At 41.3% G+C, this 22,009-nt stretch overlaps 1 protein-coding gene across 1 annotated transcript in view; it reads right to left on the reverse strand.

Annotated features, from left to right (window-relative positions):
* Nucleotides 1–22,009, reverse strand: part of FMN2 (formin 2) — a 342,456-nt gene that overhangs the window by 188,698 nt on the left and 131,749 nt on the right. Inside the window, exon 7 of the mRNA XM_070602584.1 lies at nt 9,408–9,495. Within this exon, the coding sequence (XP_070458685.1) occupies nt 9,408–9,495 (88 nt within the window). The remainder of the gene's footprint in view (nt 1–9,407; nt 9,496–22,009) is intronic.

Genomic DNA, 22,009 nt, shown 5'->3' on the forward strand with positions numbered 1-22,009 from the left:
CCTGCGTTTACATCACAGCCCCGCCACTTGCTGGTGGATTTTCTTCTGCTACTCTGTGCCTCAGTTTTCTCACCCCTAAAATGGGGATAATGACATCACAGAGTTAGTGCAGGCCCTACAGTAACGACCCTATGTGTTAGCTAGTATCATCAGCAATTGCAGGACCTTAAATTTGGAATCATAAAACCTCAGAACTAAAAGGAACCTTGCAGATAATCTATTTGAACATCTTGCTCAATTCAGAAATTCTCTTCACAACTTAATTCATCAGGAAGCTGTCAGTAACGACGAGAGAGAAAGCTCCTCCCACATTCCTCCATCTCCTCAAATGAGGCTGCTGTTATTCACAGCGGCTCAACCGGGGGAAAGTCATGCCTCCATAATCCATCACAGAAACGATCGAGTTCATCCAGGGAACGGGGAATTGTGGTTTTCATTGTCAGCTCTTCTGTACTACTTGATTTCTTAAGCGTCTGTATATAATAATTTGATCAAAATTGTTCAACATATTTTACAATGTATTCAGAGGTATTTAGCTGAAAAGTGCTACCGGGGGAGCAGAGGTCTCGTTGTAGCCACGCCTGACCATGAAGAAAGATGCACAATAGTCATCAGCCTAAAATATCATTACTGCAGTCATGCTCCAAGATAACACAACATTACATGACCTTGGTGTTTCAGCCACTTTATCCGATGTCTCAAGACACTGGACTTACGGGGAATAGCTGTGATTGTATTTCTAGAATGTACCTAGTAGGACTAGCACACCGGTGGCTCTATAAGGGAAAAGTGGAAAATGCCAATCATTTCTTCCTCTCCTCATCTCAAGCACTCTCAGATTCTCACTTCATCTGAAAGGATAAAGAAGACCAGACAGCATCTTGAGAGCGGCCACGTTGGGGTACTGAAAAACCACTTGTCAAAACACACAGAACTTTAAAGAAGTCAATTTTGAAATTCAAACATGATTCGAATTATCAAAGGGGCTTTCCTTTTGCCCAAAATAACAGTCCAAATCCCTGCCCCTCTCATGGAGTATGCAAAAGGAATATTTTTGTAAAAATCATACCTGTAACACACAGTTCAAGGGTCATAGCCGATGTGATTAGTTACACACTGACACTAAGTGTCTGTGCTCAAATCTGGGCTCCCCCTTGACGCCTGCTCCAAGTGGCCCTGGGCCATCCCTCTAACAATCACCCAGTGACAGTAAAGAACAGATGTAGCCTTATGGGGCAAGTGCCCTGAGCCGAGTGCAGTGGGCTACGTCTCCGGGCTTCACAGAGCTTACCTTGCGAGGGACCAGGAAAAATAAACACACTAACAAACCCTCGATACACAATTCAGATCGGAAGTGCAATGAAGGAAAAGAATACCCACACCCAAAGCTCGCAGCTTCAGAACCACCTCAGGTACTGTGTTTGTCCTTCCCAGAAAAGTATAATCCAAAGTCCAACTGGGGAACAGTGTCATGAAAACATAAGCTAAGTTCAACCCAGGTATTTTGCTGAGCCTGTAATGAAAGAGTTACAATAATTCATTTCACCCTGATTTAATAATCTATGTGTGACAAAGCGATTTACGGTGTCTTTCTTTTCATAAGAAACTCATAGTAATGAATTTATATTTCAAATTAAAACATATTCTGATATTAAATTTCCAAAAGTAGGTTTTAATGAAAGTGTACCTATCTCACATGCGCTTTTCTCCATGACAAGGCTACAATTGATGAAAAGGTTACACAGCTCGCTAGATGGAGCCCACTTTCTTCTCAAATTTCTAATTCCAAGTGACTTTCCATTTCAATGAAAACCATTCACTAAACCTCCCAACAGCATTTACTATATTTTTAATGTCCCAATAAATATAATAAACAGGTCTTAAGATTCCATATCCCATGTGAGAAGAACACTTAAAGGTAAGAAAAGGGCATGAAGCAATTTCTAAGTGAGCTTTACTAACCTGAGTTTCATAAAGAAACCAGACACTGGGCAACCCACTGGGAAAAATCAGCATTGCCCACACTGAACCCGGTTTTTAAGAATATTACAAAAATAAACAAATGATTATGGATAAACTTTCTTATGGTAATTAATAGGCAAGTGGAAAAGCTTGTGTCTCCAAGAATGAAACCAGAAACTCTACGAAAAAGACCTGGAGTTTGTAATCTACAACTTGTTTGGTAGAAAATTTCATAAGAAAAACATTATTCAAGGGCAGCCCAATGGGGTTAAAGAACTGCTCCATGTGTAGGCTATCAAAATACAGGGGGTAGGAGTTACCCTTAAACGTCCTTCCAAGATCCTACAGTTCAGAAAGGGTATTTCCAGACTTTTTAAGAAGTGTTCTTAGACTTTCCAGTCATAGCTAGGAACTAGTTTAACCGTCAGGAAAATAACGTCAAAGCAAGAAATAGAAGCGTCTATCCACGTCCCTACCTAGATTCTCCTCATGTCCGTCACCACGATCCATTTCACCAGCAAAGCCAAACTCCTTTCCATCACCACCTTCACATGCCACCCAGAGCCCACAGCCATGAATGCGGAATGTGGCTGACTCCCACAGCACAGAGGCAACGGTGAAGAAACCGCTCAACAGGGCAGACCCCAGCCTTTCAAGTTTCCAAAACAAATTGCTCTCCTCGCAGATAAAGTGTAGTCCAAAGATGGAGAGCTGCTAATATAAATAATTCTCATATTTATCACCATTTAGAAAACAGAAATGGACGCAGCCCAGTACTAACTCACATTTCAGTAACAGTGACAGAAATCCCAAGCTACAGAACAATCAAATCTGCCTCTGTTAGGTTTCCCTTAACCTACACTCCCATTTCTCCCCTCTCATCTCTCCAACTCCATCCGAAGGGACAGCACCTGCATACTATGCCTCCACTGTCACATGGCAAAGCCTTCTAGCAGAACCTGTTCAGACCAAAAGGACGGACTTTAAGTCCTCTCCCCTCGCTGACCGGCCAGGCTCTGAGTTTCAAACACCTCCAAAGCCTGTGAACACAGTCACTTCCTAAGGAAGGCAGGAAGGAGAGGACAACTAATATTGAGCGCTTAATATAATGTGTCTATTTGTGTTTGTGTGTGTGTGTATGTGCGCGCGCGAGTGTGTGTGTTTACAGAAAATAATCCATTTAACAGCCCTTTTTACTAACAAGGAAATAGGAGTAGGGATAGGAAGAAATTTGCCCAGGTTTACTCAGCTAACCAGCGGCAGAGATGGGATTCAAATCTGCCTTAGTTTGGGTTGTCATAACAAACTATGTCATCACAAAACAACAGAAATTGAGTTCCCAGAGCTCTGGAGCCTGGACCTGGGAAGGGCTCTCTTCCTGGCTTGCAGAGAGCTCTCGTCTCTCTTCCTCTTCCTATAAGGACACTAATCCCATCACAGGGGCCCTACTCTCATCACGTCCTCTAAACCTGATTATCCCCCAAAGGACCCACCTCTCATTGCCATCACACTGGGGGTTAGGGCTTCAATATATGAACTGGGGCTCGGGGCCCCAAACATTCGGTCCATAACAAAATCCAAGCAGCTTGACCCCAGAACCCATGCTCTTAATCATTGCTACACTAGACGTGAAAGTAAAGAGAAAACCCGGAAGTATAGACGCTAGGGAGACAGAGGAAGAAAGAATGCGCTTTAAAGAGTGAGTCCAAAATGAAAGCAAGCATCCCTCAGGACTCTCCTAGGCTAGTGATATCTTCTATCTCCCTAAATACTCTCTGAGCAACTAGTAACCTAGACAACAGACCCAGCAAGTCCAGGCCCTATGCATCACAAACTTTTTAACTAATCACAATCTGCTTTAGTTCATTGAAAGGCTTAGCCCAGACTGCTTTTTCTATAAAAATTGTTTATCTTTGCTTTGTCAATCAAGAACAAGCAACTCAATAATTTTTTTAAATATTTTCCTCATTTAATTCACAGATGTGAAAAAAAATCTGCTTCATTTCTCTAAGGAACAGTCAATAAGCAAATGGGAATTTGTATGAAACGACAAAGCAGTAAACAAAATTTGCTAAATCTATATTTTGCAATGTTTTAATAACTCTAAAAAACAAAATAACCAGCAGCCAAAAGAATTATGCTGTTTTGCCAGTTCTTTTTGTGCATGAGTTGCACATTCTCATTTTATTAGGTAACGTGGGTCCTCCATTTTGAAACAAGCTAACACACTGCAGAGAGCACTCAACTAGGAGTCAAAGAACCGGATGCTCATTCTGGCCCCATTAGGTGAAGCCCCACGCAGGCTTAATGTATAAGCTCATTCCCTTCACTGTAAAATAGAAATTGACTCCCTTCCTCTGGACCATTTTACACAACTATCAGCAATAATGGGGGGGCCGGTTAAAATTCAAACCAATATTTAATTCCATCTCTTCCGATGCTAATAAGAAGTTGTGATTACGAAAGATCTTTGAATACTCATCCTGTTGGCCAAAAGGAATTCTCTTTTTAGGTACCTGTGGCCTTAGGTAATTGCTTCCTTGACAGTTATCAGGATAACGTTGCTCAGCGCTGGGCCCCCTGGGAGGGTGGTCAGCAACAGAAAGTCAAAAAAATAGCAACACGATGATGCAGGTTCCAACGAAGACTCACAAATGAACAAACTGCACTGGGATTTCTGATTTAAATCGAAAAGCACGTTACTGTCCTTCTAAGGTATCCTTAACTACATTCTCTTAAATAAAGTGTTTGAAAAAGCAATCATTAAGCTTAGAGATCAAAAAATAAAAATAACCATGATTGACAGTATCCACTATATTTCTGATGGAATACTAGGTAGTTTACATAATTATTTAATTTAAGACACATGATTTTGATAAGTCTTGTTTAAACATGATAGAAATCTCACCAAGGACATAATTTAGCCCACAATACCAGTTGGCTTTAGACAGGACAGACATAAAGGGAACGGAGAGGCCAGGACCATTAACACCCTGAGATGGCCAAGCCCGGAAGGGCATTGAAACTTATTTCTTATTCTATATTCAATATATCTTAGCAGCCCTTGTTACAATGCCTGAAATCAATTTCGAAATGCGCGTACAGAGGGAACGTGCTAGCGTGGATGAGCAGGTGAAGCTTCAGCTTTAGGGCAGCTGTGCTAACCATAAGGCTGCACAGCTCAGGGATGGTTGGCCAGCACTATGGAAGAAAAGCCTCACTCCAGAGGCGGCCACTGCAGGCCCCTCAGCTGCCCCTCTCCAGATCAGTAACTGAGGCTTTTCTCATTAGCATACTAACATCTGAAACGGGCATTCGCGGGTGAAACTGAAAACACACACGACACGCTGATGAGCTAAAACCTCTTAGTGATGTTCCAGCGCCCCCCTTCCACAGATAGAGTGTGAGGGCCTAGCGGATGCTACAGCCTGGAGCTTCAGGGAGGCTGCCTGGGGCTCAGTCTACAGTCCCAAGTCCAGCCACCGGCTGAGCAGGATTTCTGGTTGCCTGGTGCAGATCACAGGGTAACAGATTCCTCCCGCTGTGACGTGTTTGCATCCGCTGGATCAAATCTTTCAGATGAGACAGTGGTGAGAGTGCCAACAAGGACAGAGAGCTAGACAATCTCAGGTGAACAAGGTGGGCTTTCCAAACTGCTTTGTTCTGCTGGCCAATAGGTATTTGTTTAATAAATATCTGTATATGAGAGAGAATTTAGATCAGAAAGTTGCTTCCAACTGATCTGGGAGTAGGGTTACCTGATTCCTGGTGTGCCTGAGAAATTTCCACATCACACTTGTTGCCCGGGCACTATTAATAGTGCCCTTCCACTCTCAAAAGTATCCCAGTTTGGACGATAAACCATGTGGCTGTTCTACCAAGTAGTGAGTTTGTGGGGAGTAAAACTGAGCCTTAGGAAATTTGAAATTCTTTTGTAGCTACTATTATCTACCAAAAGGGACCTAATCATTGCATCACACTGACTTCTGAAACATGGACCACACGCTGTACAGGAAATCCAATCTGTTCTCACAAAACTAAACCACAAAGCTGTAGGATACTCTCCTAATACCAATTTCTGGGAATCACAGGCTAGATTATTTGAATTAATCCTCCCATTGAGAACAATTAAAAATGCCAGATAAAATATATCTGTAAAATATCTTACAGGCATCAAAGAACTGATAAGGCAGTTACATGCTAAACAAAAGGGAAGAGAGAGAGGACCCAGAGAAATGAGTCAGCTCAGGAACTGCTCTTGCCCTGAGGGTCTCTGCCTATCCCAGCAAATCTGAACTTTCTGCTGACAGCTTCACGGCGCCAGGGACCAACATTAAAGCTCAGGGCCCACCCAGAGAACAGACTCTAGAGCCTCCTGACAATAAACTGGGACTCCAGGGCAATGCACCCGGGGAGCCCAACTCCCTCCCTCGGATGAGCAGTCAGCACGGCCCGAGGGACCCTTCTGCTTGGTCCAGGGAGGTCCTAAACCCACAGTGCCCCAGGCCCCAGCACAAACTAGGGCAAATCCTCTCTAAAAGCCACCTTTATCCTAGACTTTAAATTGCTCTAAACCATCAGAGAGGGTTTTTCAGAGGTGGCACAGCAGAGTCTCACCCTGCTCAGTGAAAAACTGCTATAACCTGCAGGATAGTTTAGAAGTTACCAGACATACTCACAACTGCATTCCAGCAGCTCAGGCCTTCCAGTAACCCTTACACACACACACACACACACACACACACTCTCTCTCTCTCTCTCTCACACAGAGCTCCTGATTTGGGACTGCCTCACACTTGTTTTGCCACACTAATAGTCAAGAAGCTGATCCTTTCTCCCCTCTCTGCCCTTTGACTATGTGTGACCCTGAGGACCCGACATGTGCTGCGGTGGGAAGGAACTTGCGTTCGCTCACCTTCTGAGCCTGATGTGGGGATCAGTGGATATAGTGGCAAGACCACATCTGACTTTGGCACCTACAATCCAAACCTTCCACACTACTTACCCTAACACGGCACTTTACAATAGAAACTTTACCAAGCAAACACAGCTCTAAGCTTGTCTAGAGTTCTAACAAGGAAGAAGAGAGAGAAAATAATTCCTGCTGCTTATCACATTATTACATATACTTTGTTTCCAAGATGCCGAAAAGCACAATTTTGAAGAAGCGACACATCTGAATGAAAGAACAGATCCGTCGTGAAGAGGGCCAGGTACAAGTTCAGCCTGTTCCATTAACAAGCTGGGTGACCTTGAGAGAGAAATGCGACCACTAAAAGGTGATCGTTTGGTCTTCTAACATGACACAGGAGGTCTGGTTAAATTCTGTGGCCACTTCTATGTGCAAAATCAACGATGTTTATGCTTCTATGGATTTGTCAGTGGGGGCACATCCTGATAGAAGTCAAGTTTACTCCAGAGGCCACAGGGGTTCACCCATGTAAATCGTGGCTCCAGAAACATAACTGAGGCAGAACAGCACCTTATTCACCGAAGGGCATACCACTTGCTTCTTCAGACTTTTAAGGCAGTTGTTTTTAGAAAACCATGTGCAGGGTTTCAAAGTGACTCAAGCAATCGCTTCCCATCCTAATGGGATAAAGTTCATGCATAATTCCATGTGACCCTTCCACTACTGGCGTCCATGCCGTGTTATTGTTAGCGCTGCATGTTAAGCTAGCAAATTTTCAATGAACTCTTGCTGGCTTGACCACAGACACATATGTTAGGCGGACTCCTTTGTTCATAAGGTTCTCATTATTAACTCAACTCGGGTTGAATATTTGACTGAAGGAAAGGACCATATCATTATTTTCAGATTTCATTCTATGACTTAACTGGGCTCCATCTGCCAGCTTTAGAAACGCCAAGAACTTCTTGGCGCCAGCCGTGGCGTCCTGTACTGTGACTACTACCCCCAACGCTTCAGCTTAAGGAAGTCTCCTCACATCAAAACAGTTTAATAAAAATTCAAATTGTGATTAACAGTTACTCATCAATTGACAGGACATACCAAGCTTGTGCTATTTATGAATTATTCCACACAATATTTTAAGCCCCACAAATAGAATCCACATTCATAAAGGGGTAAGCTAGAAAGCCAGTTAAATGTTTTCATGATTTATAAGGTCTGTGTTATACTTGAAACCATATTTCTTTAATAGGTAAACTGGCATTCCATTGGCTAATTCAATCTGCTTTAAATCTATTCTAAGGCTCTGGGCAGCTTAAGGGACATTCTGAATATAAATTTAATTCCTCTCTTCACCTGTGGGCAATATCTCTCAGCATAAACGTGATAGGAGGATATGGCATAGGAATGTAAGGTAGAATTCAATTATTAAAATATTGACACTAAGGCAACTTTAGAAAATGTTAAAAAAAATCACACTAATTCCAATCATAGAAAATACTTTATAAGCCTGGTTAAAGATATAAATTAAAACAACAACATAAAAGAAATAACGAAAGGTCATGATATTACTGCTTCCATGTGTCTGGATCACCAACAATAATATAAGTGGCCAGGAATACTTTGAAACTATCTTTGATGGTTATTAGAAAATATAATTCAATCCCTCTATGTGTAGAAAAGCCAGGGGTTTACACTACAGTTGCCCCAAATAACTGGAAGGAGGAGGACCAGTTTTCCACCCTAAAGATTTCTATGTAATAAATCTGTTTTAGTGACTCTTTCAGCATCTCACGGTCTCTTGGAACGGGAGGAGGATCAGGAATCATGGCTCCTCACTCGTCCAATGCTTAAGGACATCTGAGACAAACGATCATTCGGCCTCCTGAACAGTTCTGAGTTTTCGTTTCATCACTAAATATGGCAACCCAGTCTACTGTTTGACATCTCTAATTGCAAGAATATTCTTAAAACAGCAACCCTCGAAACAGGCTTCCCTGTAACTCCTACACTGGTTGAAGCTGATCTACCAGAAAATTTTAGGTTTACTTCCTCTTCTTTATGCTGGCTCATCAAACACCTGAGACTCAGGTCTCAACATCCTTTTCTCTCCTGAGCACCAGCCTCTCCAGGTATTTTCAGTGGCTGAGGCTCACTTCACCGTCTGGCTTTCACTACTGTTCATCAGTCACTCAGAGCGTGGCATCCAGAAAGACAGATCCCAGATAAGCAGTTATAGAGCACAGTGGGATTAGTACTTCTTATGAATTAAAAATTAACCATTTATTAATGCAGACTAAACACACCTCATGAGAATTAGGCTCTTAGCAAGACACAGAAATAACAGAAAAGCCATATTAATAGTAAATCTTCCAGAAACAACCATGGGAGAAAGTTTGGTAGCACTTACAGGAAACATAATAACCTCAATATACACAGAAACTCTAAGATTAACATAATTTTACCACCAAACATCATATCCTCCAGGCCAAATTTTAGTATTCAAAAGCTGAATTTTTATTTTTATACTTACCATGTTGTATGTCTTTCATATCTAAATGAAGACTAGACATTAAGATCCCAACTGCTTGTGATCTTTTGTTGCTTAATAACTTGACAACCTGCTCAAGAAGGAAAGGAAAAGGGGAAAATGTTAATTTGAGCTCCAATGATATGCTTAATAATGTTATTTTTAATCCTCAATGAAGAACAAATAAAGTCAGTACTTAAAGTATTCAAAACCAATTTGGAAAGAGTTTTTGGGTTTTATATCACATATCTTCAAAACCCACCATCTTTCCCCTAGGATTCACCATCAGCCTCAATGTCATGCTCTTTAGCAGTCTTTTAAGAGCCTGATCTGCCAACAAGTAAAATATCTAAGAGTTTAGGAAGTTAATTTGGTCCCTATAAAATAACAATTACACATTTGATAATTTGTAGCCTGAGATTTAAAAACCGTTCCCATTTTAATGTGGAGCCTTGAAACCCTGGTCAACAAGAGAAGGGCAAAATAAGGCACACACAGAGAGAATCGGTTAGATCAGAGCGGTCTGACCACAGAATAGGAAATGTGCTTTTACTCAGGTCTTTTAGAAAGCTCACTATTTTGCTGGCAGGCCCTCTCGCTCTGTATTTGGCCCTCATTTTGTGGAGAACTTTCCAGCTAATTAATAGAGGGATACGAGCATCAAATCCAAAGGGCTGTGTTGGCTCAGTCTCAACTCTGGCTTTCCAGAGAGTCCTGAAGAGTCAGTCCACACAACCGCACGAGAAGTTTCCTAAAACAGAGGTGGGCATGCTGCTGTTGAACAGACATGTTTAACTGTGTTTTCCAGACAATAACACGCCACCAATAAACCCTGCTTAGGAAACTATGACCCCAGGTCCTGATCTTGTGAAGGGCAGCAATTTCTATTTACTCTCAGCATTTTGCTACAAATCTGCTTAAAAAACGCTGGAGGAAAAGGAAAAAAAATTATGGTCAAATTTCCAGAAGTGACAGCTGCCCCAACAGCTATCACATTTGTTGAGCTTGTCTTTCCTTTTGGTTGAAGTTGGGTCAATCAGGAAACTAATAAAATAATGATGCCTAGCTGTCCCACCAAGTCACAGAGTAAAACAATATTCTTAAATAGCAGTAACAGCATTCTTGGTTCCCCGGGACGGACGGGGGTGGAGAACAAAATACAGCACTTTCAGAAGCACCGACCACAGACACCTCCAGTCGTTTCTGAAAGCCTGCTGTGGGACAGTGACAGTCCCGCAGGAGGCAGGGCCACCTCGAAAGAAAAGGCAGCATATAAAGTCTGATTCTCAATATGCTCTTTAGACATTTTATCAAATTTCAGCTAGAAAAGGATAGGTTAGAACTTGAATAGGAATACCTTTATAGGACAAGTATTTCTATCAGTAGTGTTATCCTCTTCAGAGGTGAGAAAATAGAAACAATATCAGAAAAGAAGAAGGCACATACTCTGTTATAAAAAACAGTTTCTCACTTCTGATAAATGCAATCTGAGACCCATCCGTGCTCCTCCACCAAAACCGCTTTTCCTAAGGTTTCCTGTCACCTTCTGCTTCCTAAATGCAATGGGCACATTGTAATCCATGTGTCATTTGACTTTCCTGTAGTGCTGACATATTGATCACACCCTTATAGAAACTCTACTCCAGGGCTCCGGCCTTTTATGGTAAATTATTCAGATTTCACCTTAAATATTGGCATATTCCAGAGTTCTGCTCTCAGCACTTTATTCTCTTCTCTTTGTGACCTATAATTTCTCCTCTATGGAGGTACCTGCCTGCCCTTATAACTATATTCTTAATAACTGCATCTTCAACTAGGCAGTATCCTTCTATCGTAATATGTGGGATTAAATTCCCACATAAATCAGGCGTGTCTAAAACCAACTCTGCCTTCAAAACCTATCCAGCTTCTCCTCTTTTATTCCCTATGTTGAGATAATGGCACCAGCATTTTCCATCCACCTATCAAAGACAGAAATCTAGAAATGAATCTAGACTCCCACCTCTCCTTCACCTGCACACTCTGGGCTGTCAACAAATCCTGTCAATTGCAACTCCTCTCTGTCTTTGGAATCCATACCTCCTCCTCAGCTCTATTGCCAGCATTTACTTCTATACTATATCTTGCATAGATCAGTGCAAAAGATTTCTAACTAGTCTCCCAAAATCTAGTCCACTGGTTCTCAAAGTGTGTTCCCTGGACCAGCAGGCATGATCATCACTTGGGAACTTATTAAAAATGAAAATCTTGGGCCCTATCACAAACCTACTAATCAGAAAATCTGGGCATAGGAACTATCACCTGAGATTTTAAAAAGACTTCCAGCTCGTTCTAGAATCACTGATGAGTCTTATTTCTTCCTGTCCATTCTCCAAACTGATGTCCGAGTAACATCTCCGAAAGTGCTGATATCTGTATGTCACTCCCTTACATTTTAAACCTGAGCGGCTCATTTTTTTTTTTTGAAGATTTTATTTTTTTCCTTTTTCTCCCCAAAGCCCCCCCAGTACACAGTTGTATATTCTTCGTTGTGGGTCCTTCTAGTTGTGGCATGTGGGACGCTGCCTCAGCATGGTTTGATGAGCAGTGACATGTCTGCGCCCAGGATTCGAAACAATGAAACACTGGGCCGCCTGCAGCGGAGCGCGTGAACTTAACCACTCGGCCACAGGGCCAGCCCCCTGAGTGGCTCATTTTTAAGGATTAATCTTTTAAAAGTTCACACAGATTGCTTCAAAGTTCATACTTGAAACTTGCCTTTTCTGTTATAATTCAAACAAACTTGATTACAAACTGTATTTTACATTTAAATGCCAAGATTATAGGTAGGAATAATAATTATCCATCACTTTCTAGAAGGCCCATGGACAGGAGAGAACAGGTGTCTAAAAGGGTTGACAACACAATTCCCTACAGTCATTCAACCTGACCACTATTTATCTTTTTTTTTTTTTTTAACACCCTGGATAACAAGAACCTGAAGCTATCAAACTAGAACATTCTTAGAATCCAGTGACCATAGACACAATGGAGAAGAAAGAGTTGACTCTTACAAGATGATCTCAGAATCCTTAGCTGAAAAGGGGAAAATGCAGAATTAACAAATTTGAAACCTACAAGACTAGAACATATAACCAGAAAAAAAGATTATTTTGAATCTACCTAAATTCACATCATATTCAGCTAATACTCTTTAAAGTTTTATCTTACACTTCCCTGCAAGGCAGGACTATGTAGGGATTATGAACATGGACTCTGAAATAGAGCAGAATTTCTCAAAGTTTAATATGCACACAAATCATCTGGGATATTTTTAAAATGCAGACTGATTCCTAGGTCTGCGTGGGGCTGAGGTTTTTCGTTTCTAACAAGCTCCCAGGTGAATCTAGCGCTTTGGGTCCAGAGACCACAAGGGTCTAAGGTTCTCCTGCTTGCTCTCTATGCTTTCTGGAAAAGCTACTTCAGTGTCCTAAAGCTTCAGCTTCCTCATCTAAAAGACTCACAACAGCAATAATTTCAAAAAGCTGTCGTGGCCATTCAGCATGATAATGCACGTGACACCCTCAGCAATGTGCCTAGCAAATAGTGTATTTGTCACAACAAACGATAGCTACAGGAAGTTAAATATGCAGGAAGGCATTTGAAAGATTACATCAAAAAAAAATTTGGCAACTTTTTATCTAATTCCACAAGAGAATTAATAATCTTTCCTTCCTCCCATGTAATTTGCTAAAAAATTCAGAACTTTATTAGCTCAGGGTAGTTTTCCAGTGGTTGCAAATGACGTCTCCATTTAAATTCCCTTCCCTGGCATTCTACATGACCAATGACACAACAGCTTAGATCAGGTACAACATTAGGCCACGGAAGAGAATAAAACCAAAATGTTCACACATGTGGCCACAGTCAAAACTTTCAGGATCCTGGTTAATATAACCAGGCTGCACAACTAGAAATGTGTTTAATTTTTGGTCTAAATGATGACTGCATCAAGGGGATATCCTTGGTCTAATCCCACTAGAAGGCAGAAGCCAGCCAGCTCAGGGGCAGGTGTACCTTTCCCTAATTCTAACAAAGACCCCTGTGGGTGAGCTGCGACTCTGGGCCGGAATCCCAGCTCTAGCACGGGCATATCCTTGGGCATCTTACTTATGTACTTTGATCCTAGTGTCCTGATCTACAAAATGGAGGACACACTTCACGGAGTGGCTAATATGAGGATTACTGCAGACATAAAGCCGTCCTACCTACTCAAAATGTGGACTGAAGGCCGCTGCCAGTCTAAGAGCTGTGTGTCATCTGTCCACTAGGGGATATGTACAGAAACTGAGAGCAAGAGTCAGAAATTTTACAGCAATTTGATGGAGGGATGTCTTGTCTGTTGAATCTAGATTTGTATGTCTTTGTGTTTTCCCAATCTCATTTTTCTAGTAATTCATATATATTATATTTTAGAAAAATATCAGAACATGATAGACTGGAGATTTAAAAGCTGGTCCTTCACTACAAGAGTTTGAGAGGCACTTGGGCAAAGTACTTGCCCAGATACAAAGGACAGCACCTAGGGGCTACAGACCAAAAGTCTGTGTCGTCCCCCCATCCCTCAATTCACATTGAAACCTCGAGGCGACGGTATCAGGAGCTGGGCCTTTGGGAGGTGATTAGGTCATAAGGGTGGAACCCTCAGGAATAGGATTGATGCCCTTATAAGAGGCCCCAAAGAGACCCTCATCCTGTCCACCAGGACAGAGAGACAAGATGGCGTCTATGAGCCAGGAAGCGGCTCCTCACCACCGAATCTGCCAGCCTTGATCTTGGACTTCCCAGCCTCCAGGACTGTGAGAAACCCACCTCTGTTGTTCCTTCGTGAGCCAGTAAGTCTGTGGTATTCTGTTACAACAGTCTGAATGACTAAGGTGCTGGGGAAACAAGGCCGACAGATAGTGAAGATTTTGACCCCAAATCCACTCCTAATTACTCAGGCCTCCCCTACAGCCCGAGGGCTACAGACAGAAGCACAACTCTGGTGAGCCAGCAGGAGCCCAGTGGCATGCAGGCGAAAGGCCATTCTCCTTTGCTGCCTCTGGCCCACAGCATCCTAGGCGGAGCCCCAGATTCCATATTAAAGTCTTTTTAAGTCACAGATTATTCCTCTAAAATAAGTCAGAAAAAAAACACTCGATGTGAGGAAACCAAGGCAGGCGATGTAGAACACCACATTCAGGAACAATTCAACAGCTTTTTCTCTTAAAGAAAAGCAAAAGAAGTATTTGATCATCTTAGGTGAATTTTTCCTTTTCACCTCTGAATAAATATATAGAAAAGAACTAAAAGGTTAAAAGAAAAGATACCTAAAAGAAACAATTCGTACCTACTCCTTCAGAAATGTATGTTAATTTTTTTCAAAGATTCAATAATTCATCACAACAGTAACAGCAAGGGGCAACACAAACTCCACCATGAAATAAAAGAAGTATGGTTGTCCTCTTTGTTTTTATAAAGGAGCATCTAAATCTAGTGTGACAGGATAATGATAACGCCTCTCCTCCACCAAAACCAATTTTCCTTAAGTGACAAACCAAAACCATCACAACAGAGTGGATAGTGAAGCCAGCCTCAACTTACTGAAAGAAAAAAGGTGACAAAAACTTTGCTCTCCTCACATCTGCTCACCAGTAATTTTAAATATAATCAACAAATCTCAGGCCACATTAAAAGCTAAGTACTTTGGGAAAGAAAGAAAGACCCTCACATATTGTCAAAGACAATATTCTGCAGTGCTCTTGAAAGTGTTTGTGTTTTTCCCAATTTAAAATTACCCCAAAAAATAGCTTTTTATTATTATATAAATAATTCACTCTCACTATAAAATTTTAGGCAATAAAATGCTACTCTCTTACCAAACTGCAGAGTTTCCTAGTTGCACCAGAAGGAGGGAGTATAAATGGTGACCCTCCCCCAAAAGGTGTACAATCCACTTATCTACCGTATCCACAAGAAAACCTTTGTGGTTCAATAAAAACTTGAATTATTCATTTCAAAAAAACAGAAAGAAAGGCCCTTAGTTCCCATTCACTTGCCTTACCACCTACCAGTCAAAGTAAAACAATATAATACTAATTCACTAAACATGCGTATTAGCATTAGTGCCCAATGGAAATCGCACAATTAAAATTAAGGAGAAATCCTTAACAAACTCCTTAATGGTAGACCAGCAAGCAACAGACTAGCGTCAACACTAAAATGATCAGAGAACAAAAGACTAGAAACCAATTCTCTAGAACTGTGCTGTCGATACCAAACACCTAGCACGTGTGGCTGACCGGACACTTGAAATATACACAGACTTAAAAGATTTGCCTTTGGGGCTGGCCCCGTGGCCGAGTGGTTAAGTTCGCGCCCTCCGCTGCAGGCGGCCCTGTGTTTCGTTGGTTCGAATCCTGGGCACAGACATGGCACTGTTCATCAAACCACACTGAGACAGCGTCCCACATGCCACAACTAGAAGGACCCACAACGAAGAATATACAACTATGTACCGGGAGGCTTTGGGGAGAGAAAGGAAAAAAATAAAATCTTTAAAAAAAAAAAAATTTGCCTTTTTTTTAAAGGAGAATGCAAAATAGCTCATTCATTTTTTATGCTGATTATATGTTCAAATGACAATATTTTAGATATTCTGTATAAATAAAATATATTATTAATATAATGTATAATACATCATTATTATTTCACCTGTCTCTTTATACTTTTTTATGTAACTACTAGAAAATTTAAAACTGCATATGTGGCTTACATTCTATTTCTGATCAAGAAGATTTAACGACTTCAGACAAATTACTAAAGCCATTTAGCTTGGACCTAGATTTTCCTTTTTTTTTAAAGTTCAAAAGATAAACGAAGCTAAAGATGGCATCTGTGTCAAAGGTTCCTTGGCTGTTCAAGAGGCTTCACTTCTGGGTCAATTAAAGAAAAAAACCCTACATGCCAAATTTGCTCCCTACTAGACAGAGCAAGCAAACCAAGTCTGAAACATACTAAGAGGGATGACGTACCACAGATCCCAGAATATGAGATCCCGGAGAGAGTTTAGGCTAAAGAGTCTTCTTTCCACCACACAATACTCCAGAGAATTAAAACACCACCTATTCAAAATCTTCTCCTTTTAGGCTGTATTCGAACTTTCCTATTAATCAAATTGTGGTTCACATTACTTGGTGATTACAAAAACTAACCTAAGTGAAGATATTCATAGAAATTGAAATAACTTCTTTTTTTACTGTTTACAGAAATCATACCTGATCTTTTTCTAATTGTCAATTTTGGCATTGAAATAGTAGAAAGTCAATAATCCATCATAATTCATCCCTCAGATACAACCCCTACCAACCATTCCATGGACATATGCCCATACCTTCAACAGAAACTTCCCTCTACTAACATCTCCTCAAGAACTTCTGGAACAGACCAGATCCCTCTGCAGGCTGGCCCACTGGAGCTGAGCTCTGAATGGAGGCTGATGTTGGCAAGCCATAAATCTCAGCTCAAATGTTTTATCCTGTTCAGCAGTCCCTCTGCTCTCCTCAGACATACTCCTTGGCCCCTGCATCTTTTATTTTGTCCTCTCTAACTTTTTATCCTTTCCACAATCTCATTTCACCCATTTCTCTTCCTGCCTCAGGAAACAATATTTTTCAGTGTCTTTACATGGTTACTTCTCCAATTATTTCCCTGATCTCTCCTACTCTTCCTAACATCTAACCTACAAGCACTCTCTCCAAGGCCTCTCTCTCCTACATTTTTTCCTGCTTGTCTTTATAGTCTAACAAGTACATCCATAGCCTTTTGAGGGGCCGCACATATTCATACTGTATGGAGAGCTCACTGTTCTGAGCTGCTACTCTGTGTCCTTACCTACCTCCAGGACACTTCTACTCAGAGGCCTTCCCTCCTCCTTCAACTCAACATGACCAAATTCTGAGCACATTCATTCAACAAAACTAAGGACCTCATAGCGGGTCCCATGTTTAAGAACTTATGCCACAAAATCCTCTTCATCATTTTGGCAACAGAACCCCTGAGTTGTAGCTGGGTATATAGCTAGCCAGCTAACATAACATTTTTCACAGCCTACTTTATACCTAGATGTAGCCTTTTGACCAAGTTATAGACAATGGAATGTAGGGAGCAATACAATGCCGCCGCAAAAAGGAATCTTCTTGCTCCCCACTTCTCATCCCTCCTTCTTCAGGCTCAAAGGCAGAATTATGGAAGTGAGCCATCCTCAGCCAAACTAAACCTTGGGGGCAGTGAAACAACAAAAGAGGCTGGAAATAAATCCCTGGACCACCTGGCAGAATAGAGCCACTCCACCTCCCTGGACACCTACCCACCCAGACAGCCATGAGAGAGGGATTAACTTTCTGTCTTTTATAAATTACAGAGGCAGCCAAACCAGTATGTTAACTAATACATCCACTAAGCATAGGCATTCTGCTCAACAACAGGGTAAATGCACAAGACCAAGAGGATGAAGGAATTCATCATCCTCTGTCCAACTGGCTTCATGTCACAGCCCCTATGTCTCCGTCAGGGATACCGCCCACCCCCAGTCATCGGTATGGAAATCAGTGACTCATTCCTCCTCTTCATTTCCCATATCCAGCCACGCATCAAGTTCCACTGATGTTTCCTTATCTCCCCTTCCTCTCCTTAACAACCACCGCCCTGGTGCAAGTTCTTATCACCTTCTCACAGATAGTGAAGGAGCCTTCTGCCTCCAGGATCCCAGTCCTGCCCTCAGACCAACATCCTGCAAATGCTGCTTTCATCGCGTCATTTCTCCCTAACAAACACTGAATGGCCCCTCACTTTTCTGTTCTATTTTTCATTGTCAAGAGGACAAACTGACGACTCCCTGAATAAGAAGTATCATGCCTCTAGGACGTTTTGTCTGAAAATCTCCCACTCTCACACAAGTCTTCTCAGGGCTGACTTAGGACCCTCTTCCTTACTGTCAGAAGACTGTACATTCTCCTACTATAAGGCACACACTATAAAGCAGTTGTGGGGTAATTCTCACTAACGCACAAACATCTCCAGACAGAGACTGCCATATCGTGCACTCCAGGTCGCAGCACAACAATGGACACACTGCAGCCGTTCAATAAATGTCTGCTGAATAAGCGAGTCTTGTCTTGACCACCTTGCTCATCTCAGAAGCCGCCGACCCCAATAACCTTCTAAAAATGGTTCCCATCCTCGGCCAGACATGAGAATCATCTAGGTACCTTCTTAAATAAAGGTTCCTACACTCCACTCTGAAAACGGAGCTCTGGAATATGCTTTTTTTTTTAAAAAAAAAACTCCACCATTAACGCTGACACAGATTTAGGAATCACTAAAAGGAAGTGTTCAAATAATGGTTGAGCTGTGATTCCACAACTAAACTCAAGTCAAGAACTGAAAGACAAGAATTTACATACCTTGCCTCAGAGTCATGTCAAGACATAGCAGAAAGCTGATGTGAACTATGTTTATTATGTAAGTAACCAAAACCACATTTTAATAACTATTTAATCAGTCAACAATGGTGTTTGTTGTTAATTCAGAACTTGTTTACAAAGCGTGTATTTTACTTATGTCACATGAAATACTAGATAATTAAGCTGATACATCAAAGGGCTCCATAGTCAATATCCAATAAACAGATAACTTGAAATTTCTTGCAGTTTCTTACAATCTAGTGAAATCATGCACTAAGAAAGAAATTAAATAACTTGCTCGCACTCTAGATGCAGACTCACAACAAGGGTCTCGTTTCCTAATTCCTCGTCAGGGAAAGCAGATTGCTTTCCTCTGAAACGGCTTGGCACAGCCTTGCTGGTAACTGAATATTAGATTAGAGGGATGAATGGCCAGATCCAATTCGGCAAAGCCTTCTCTGAGTAGGGAAGATAAGAAGAGTCAACCACAGAGATTAGGAGAGGTAAATTCCAACAGAATTATAGAATGCACAAATTAGTGTTTCTCACACAGATGTCAGAGCACAAGGCAGTACATCACTTGGTATGCAATGCACTCAAGTAGCAGCAGATGCAAAAAGCAGCCAAGAACACTCTAGTGAGAAAGAAACAGAAGAACAGGAGTAAATACGAAAGAGCAAAACCGAACTGAACAAGAGGCTTAACAATGGGAGGAGCTGCAGAGAGGGTACAACTCCCAGACTCAGAATTCCCAATGATGTGACCTGTGTGGAGGGAGAGACCTGTATTTCAGTCCACGTCTTTGCCTAAATCAGCAGCCATATAACTCTGGCCAAGTTCTTTAGCCTACGGGTCTCAACTTCCCTATCTGTAGAATATAGTTAATAATCCATATGAAATATTCCCATGACTTGAGACAATCAAATATGTAAAGTGAAATATTTTTAAAGTCTAAAACATCTTGTAAATGCAAGGTGTTGGAATGAAGTTAGTAATCCAATAATTAGCAGTTATATTTTATAATGCCGTAAAAGCACTTAAGCTTATTCCGACAAGAGGAAGACAAGCAATAATAGAAAGCAATTAAGGAATAAACCAAATAAAACTTGGTAAACTCTAGAATTAAGAGAGACTAACTCACACACTGGCAAATCCCTAGTAAACTGACAAAGTGCTCTTTCTCTAAGAACTCTATACTGTTGGTCATCCCATAACTTTGATTTGGATTCAATTTTCTTACATTGGAAAGATATCGCCATCTCTAGATTTTTGATCCAATAAGAATCAGGAACCAAGAGCCCTCTCAGTACAGGCTGATACCACTTGATGAAAACAGAAAACGTCTTAAATCTTAACTAGTCTGCACTCAGAAGTGAAGAATGCTTGTATGGGATTTTGCAGAGCAAGAGGTTATCAGGTTTTTTCAGTCCACCCACACAAGCAAGGAGGACTGCAGTCTTATTTACACTACCACCTTCTCCTATTCCGATTAATGTTAAGCCTCAGGGCAGGGTGGCCGGCCTCACAAGCATCCAACAGCATTCCAAGGCCCTGCAGACCAGAGGAGGCATTGACACTGACCATGCCCAGGAGTGATATCTCCAGACTATCTGGTTGGCACCAGACAATCCTGTCTACTTGGGCAGCCTCAGCACAATCTAGGAAACAAAACAGGTACAGTCTGCTAATTGGTGAGATATTTGACATCTCTCACTGATTAAGAATCTAGAAGTCACCCTTGAAAATAAAGCATAGTCTATTCTGACAAGGTTTGCCTGCTTATTAACTTGGTCCCTGGTTGAGCCTCTTGGCATAGGTGTCAAGCTATGACATAGGCGGGACCTACCTGCTTTGCCAGAACTGCCTTTGAGTCGGAGTCAACCTCAGAAGGAGCCTGGCAGCTGTGGAATTTGGTAAGGTTACCAATAAGAGCCAATGTGTCCTCTCGCAGTCTGTCAATCCCTCTCACTTGGTTGTCTTCATAAATTTTAGACTTAGTTTAGAAAGCTGTGTCTCCTGGTTCTAATACAATCTGAGTGCTGCCCCTATAACTGAAGGGGTTAATGTTTCAACCTCTCCTGGCACCATCTTCTTAGTTTCTGTTTTTATTCTCATTTAGTCCAAGAACCTGATACTGGTCTCCTGGTTCCACGCACGTCCCAGGTTGTTCTAATTGGAAGCATGAACTTCAAGAAAGTGTAAGTAAGTGTGTGGGACACCTTCTCACCAAATAAAAACTACAATCCATCTGGCTCTCTACTGATTCTTGGTAACACCACCTCCCGCTACCGTCTTTTGCCATTCAATATACCATGATAAATCCTTATTATACCAGAAGTCAAGTCACATACAAACATGTCATTTTACAAAAGCAAACACGTGTTGCATAAAAATGATTTGGTAAACTTTAAGAAATATGTGTCACATCTTGTTTTGAGAAAGGTGTTCTCAAATAAAGAGTAATATCTCCCTAGCCCACAACATCAGTCACATTTACCCAATCAATGGTTGGTCTCTTCTCTCTAGTACCTTAGAATGCAAGCTATTGAAGAAGAAGAGCAGAGCCAAGGGCCCGTTCTAAATAAATTCAAGTTGAATGACATAGTAAAACATCCTAACAGCTTGGTGCATGTAACATACTCAAATGACACCTTTCAAAATAATAATATAATATAATATAATATAATATAATATAATATAATAGCTATTGCCTATTGACTCACAGAAGAAGAAAGCAGTCCTCAGAACATGGAGCAGGCTCAAATTTCCACTCAGCTTTGCCTGACTCCAAAGCCCACTTGTTCCCTCTGCTCTAGGCCCCTTTAGCCACACAGACACACACACACACACACACACACACACACACACACACAGCCTACAGCATCCCTGACATAACAGAGTACCAAATACAGCACGAGAATCTGCTAACAAAAAAACCAATGGAAAATCTTGAGCTTTTTGATTTTCTTTAAAAGGATAAGTTTATAAGAATTAGAAATTCAATTCCTTACTTATTATATCAACTTCTCCTTTTTAGACTACACTGAAGCATTTAGGATGATCTTGACTAACAAAATAAGAACACAACCAATAAAAAAACAGTCTAATGTGATGCCAAAC

Source organism: Equus przewalskii, chromosome 31 (assembly GCF_037783145.1).
Source record: "Equus przewalskii isolate Varuska chromosome 31, EquPr2, whole genome shotgun sequence".
NCBI lineage: Eukaryota > Metazoa > Chordata > Mammalia > Perissodactyla > Equidae > Equus > Equus przewalskii.